Here is a 4348-nt window from a genome sequence, read left to right as displayed (position 1 = left end):
CAGGGCTACACAGAGAAACCCTGTCTCCAAAAACCAAAACAAAAAACAAACAAACAAACAAACAAAAAGTGCTTCCCCAACATGTGCAAGACCTAGGAATCACTCTCCAGCACAGAAAAAAGTGATGTTTTACTTGTGCAAATTACCTGATAATGAAAAGAAATCTGCCTCCTCTTCAACTCCAACAGTAGGAATTTCAAGGACAGCATCATTAGAATAGGGCCTAGTTATATGAGGCCCTACTATGCAAATCTCCTACTAAAGATTCTACTTAAGAAATGCCAGCTGAATAGTAAAAATGATAGAACCCTATGCACACTGATGATTCCTCTCTCATATACCATAGTAGCTTACCTTCATTATGTTGCATTTTACTGTAGATTCATGTTCAGTCTTCTTCATTTTGAAGCCATAATCAAACCCACTGCCATCTTCAGGAACACCTAACATATCATACCACAGCCGGGCAGGTCCATAACGCCATTCGGCCACTCTTGGCTTGGTATCCATTACTTTATCTGTGTCTCCAGTTGACTGGGAAAACTTGGACTCCACAGGAGCCATCATTGTGATCTGTAACAAAATCAGAGATGTAGAGGTGGGGGCTCCCTATTCCAGATGGCCCAAGGCTACAGAGAATTAACTATAAGGTGACTTAGAGGAACCACAAGGATGATTCCTGATCAGGGATTTTTACCTGGATATAACATGACATGCTCTGTCCATGAGTAATATTTAGCAATGTAGCATCATCAACTCTGCCTTGCCCCACCAAATATTTTTCTATTACAAGAAAAGTGAGACCACTGGATTTAGCTCATTATTAGTCACTGATAATTACAAAGAACTCTTGGTGCTAAAGTGTTAGTTACAACTTTGACATAAGCTAGAAAGCTTTCTCCATGCCCCCTCGGAGACTTTAATCTCATGTCTACTTTGCCTACTTCATCATCAGAGAGACACTGGTCTGGAAGTGGAGGTGGAGCATAGTCATAGTTCCACAGCGATTTCTGGTTGACTTCTGATTCCACTGAGCACTCCTCTTCCTGGACCTGCTCTTCCTGTACAAGTTCACGGTGCTTCTTTTTCCTCTTTCTCCGAGCACTCCTCCAAACAGATGGAACATTCTTCCCTGGTCCAAAAAGCCGTAAAAAGCGCAACACCTACAACATAGAACACAGTTTTATGTCAGAGATTCAGTGTCTGAAAAACTCTCAAGTGATCTATTCAACTGCAGGGGAAAAATGAAGGTGTGCTAAGTTCAGACCACAAAAGTATTATCCCTGAATAGGTCAATTCTTTCTTCTTTTGATGTGGTACTGAGATTTGAACCTAGGGATCTGTACTCTATCAATGAGCTACATTCCCAATCCTTACTTTTATTTTTGTTTTCTGAGACAGGGTCTCACTATATAGGAGTGACCTGGAACTTTCTATGTACAACAGGCTGGCCTCAAATACAGAGATCCACTTGCCTCTGCCTGGGTTTAAAGGCAAACACCACCATAACTGGCTAGTCTTTAGCTTCTTGAGTCAAGGTCTCACTAAGCTGCCCAGATTGTTCTTGAACTCACTCTGAAGCCCAGAAAACCTTGAACTTGTGATTCCCCCTGCCTTAGCCTCCCTAGTAGCTGGGGTGAAAGGTCTATACTACTAGGTATGATCCATAATCTCATATATTTGAATGTTGTGTTCCCAGTTAGTAGAACTGCCTGAGAAGGCTCAAGGAGTATGGCCTTACTAGAGAAGGTGTGTAACTGGGGCTTGGCTTTGAGTTTCAAAAGCCCAGGCCAAACCCAGTCTCATTCTCTGCCTGCAGATCCAGATATAAGTTTTCCTTCAGCTATTGCTTAGGTACCATGCCTGCCACTGTGCTCCCTGTCATATGTTTATGGATTGATTAACCCTCTGAAATTGTAAACAAGCATCCAATTAAATGCCTTCCTTTATAAGTTGCATTGGCCATGGTGTCTATAGCAATTGAACAGTAACTAAGATACTTGGTTTACTTTTTATTCTAACAGGAAATTTATTTTATTTAGCCAGTGTTTATGTGTGTGTATGTAGGTGTACATGCCATAACATGTGGGTGGAGGTCAAAGGACAAGTCTCAGGAGTTGGTTCTCTCTGACCAATTTGTGGGATCTGCAGAGCAAACTAAGATCCTCAGGCATGCATTCAAGTGCCTCTACCCAATGAACCATCTCACCAGCCACCAACAGGACAAGTTTGTTGCTGCTATTGTTTGAGGCAGGTGTCTCTACATAGCCATGGCTGTCCTAGAACTCACTATGAAGACCAATCTGGCCTCAAACTTACTGAGATCCACCTGCCCCTACCTCTCAAGTGCTGGGATTAAAAGCATGCACAACCACACTTGGCAACAGGGTAGCACATTTCCTACACATAACTTCAAAAAACTGATCTAATACAGCATAAAAAGTTCCTATGTAAACAATTATCTGCCACTGAATAAGAACACCATTAAGGGGGGCTGGAGAGATGGCTCAGTGGTTAAGAGCACTGACTGCTCTTCTGGAGGTCCTGAGTTCAATTCCCAGCAACCACATGGTGGCTCACAACCATCTGTAATGGGATCTGATGCCCTCTTCTGGTGTGTCTGAAGACAGCTACAGTGTACTCATCTACTTACAATAAATAAAATCAATCTTTAAAATAATAAAAAAAAAAAGAACACCATTAAAATTCATGACTTACAATCATGTCAGTGGTAGTCTCATGACTCATAACTGTATATTTAGCATTATAACAACAGAACTTGGAATCTGAAATAAGTCAGTTTTCATTATGGACATTATCTGTACAAAGTACCTTTCCAGGCCTAAATTCTGGAAAAAGTTCTGTGACACTTGGCAACAGCTTCGTGGCATCATGCTGCATAATCCCAGCCAATGGTAGGGTCAGCTGTCCATCCTTAGATTCTGACTGTGCTGCGTCCTGAGGTCCCATCTCAGATTCTGAGTCAGAGGAACTACTGAAGTCCACTTTCTCTGAGGCCAAAGAGGAAGGGGCAATGATGGAGGGCAAGATGATGCCTTCTCCATCTTCAGACACTGCAACAAGGAAAAGAAAGCCCTTTGGCATGAAACTATGAACACATTTCCTCAGATTCAGCCGACACCCCACTTCTAAGCTAATATGCATGGTTCTGTAGCAGGAGATATAGTCCCAAGCACCCAGGTTACTAGTATGCAGGCCAGAAAACTCATCCAACCTATTCCCAAACTCACCTTGGACCTGGTACCCTAGGGTTGTGATGAGAGAAAATAAATACTATTACTACATTTACTACTTTCCATAAATGACCAATACTGTGTCCATATTGTGATTAATAACAAAATTATATTAATATTTTACATTAATCAGGCCCTGTTATGTTCAGTTTGGAGATCTATAAGATGGAGAATTGTTAAAGCCTACAGAATAACAAAAAATAAAGTCTACATACAAAGTCAAATAACATTTACCTTGCAAACTAAAGAAAATGGCTCAAAGTACCAACTTTTTTGGTAACCAAAAAAATTTAGGTTACCATAGTCTCAAAATATAAAAAACAAGGGCAAGGCATGGTGGCATACACTTTTGATCCCAGCACTCAGCAAGCAAATCTCTATGAGTTTAAGGCCAACCCAGTTTATATAGAGTTCCAGGCTAGCCAGGGATACACAGTGAAGCCTTGTTTTTTTTTAAAAAAAAAAAGGCAAGTTCTGTTCATGTAACCTATGGCAGGATTAGTACTGTTACAGGGTTACGGATAGTGAGATAACAACTCAATATGAGCGATGCTCCATTGCAGAAAGTTGTTTGATTTTGGAGACAGTTCTGTTACATAGGCCTAGCTAGCCTCAATCTAGTCATCTTCCTGTCTTCAAAGTACTGAGAATATAGGCATACACTACCATGACCAGATTAAAAGGTTTGGTTTTTTTGAACAGATAAGTTCTAAATGAGAGTATATAAATTATTGACATCAGAAAGCCTTGGGGGAACAGAGTATGGTAGCTCATACATGTAATCCCAGCACTAAGAAGGCAGCAACAGAAGGATTGCTACAGCTTTAAAGGCAGTCTGGCCTTGTAAAGAAAATTCCTGTGACGTGCTTCATAGTAAGACCCTGTCTCAAAAAAAAAATGCTCAAGGGAAACTCACTCCAGTAACTGTGATGGCAACCTAATTTGAGGAAGGAGCACTAAATTAATTTAAAATAATATTTCTATGCCGGGCGTGGTGGCGCACGCCTTTAATCCCAGCACTCGGGAGGCAGAGGCAGGCGGATTTCTGAGTTCGAGGCCAGCCTGGTCTACAAAGTGAGTTCCAGGACAGCCAG

At 41.3% G+C, this 4348-nt stretch overlaps 1 protein-coding gene across 7 annotated transcripts in view; it reads right to left on the bottom strand.

Moving 5' to 3' along the window:
* Taf1 (TATA-box binding protein associated factor 1) overlaps positions 1–4348 on the bottom strand; it is a 73865-nt gene that overhangs the window by 56946 nt on the left and 12571 nt on the right. For 5 of the 7 annotated variants that reach the window (XM_029473242.1, XM_029473240.1, XM_021152779.2 and 2 more), the window contains 3 exons: positions 2833–3074; positions 945–1163; positions 355–573 (listed from right to left, as the gene is read on the bottom strand). In XM_029473242.1, the coding sequence (XP_029329102.1) occupies positions 355–573; positions 945–1163; positions 2833–3074 (680 nt within the window). The remainder of the gene's footprint in view (positions 1–354; positions 574–944; positions 1164–2832; positions 3075–4348) is intronic. The other 2 variants (XM_029473243.1, XM_029473244.1) reach the window with 1 other exon arrangement.

This window comes from Mus caroli, chromosome X, assembly GCF_900094665.2.
Source record: "Mus caroli chromosome X, CAROLI_EIJ_v1.1, whole genome shotgun sequence".
Classification (NCBI taxonomy): Eukaryota; Metazoa; Chordata; class Mammalia; order Rodentia; family Muridae; genus Mus; species Mus caroli.
This window is presented reverse-complemented; position numbering and strand designations above follow the sequence as displayed.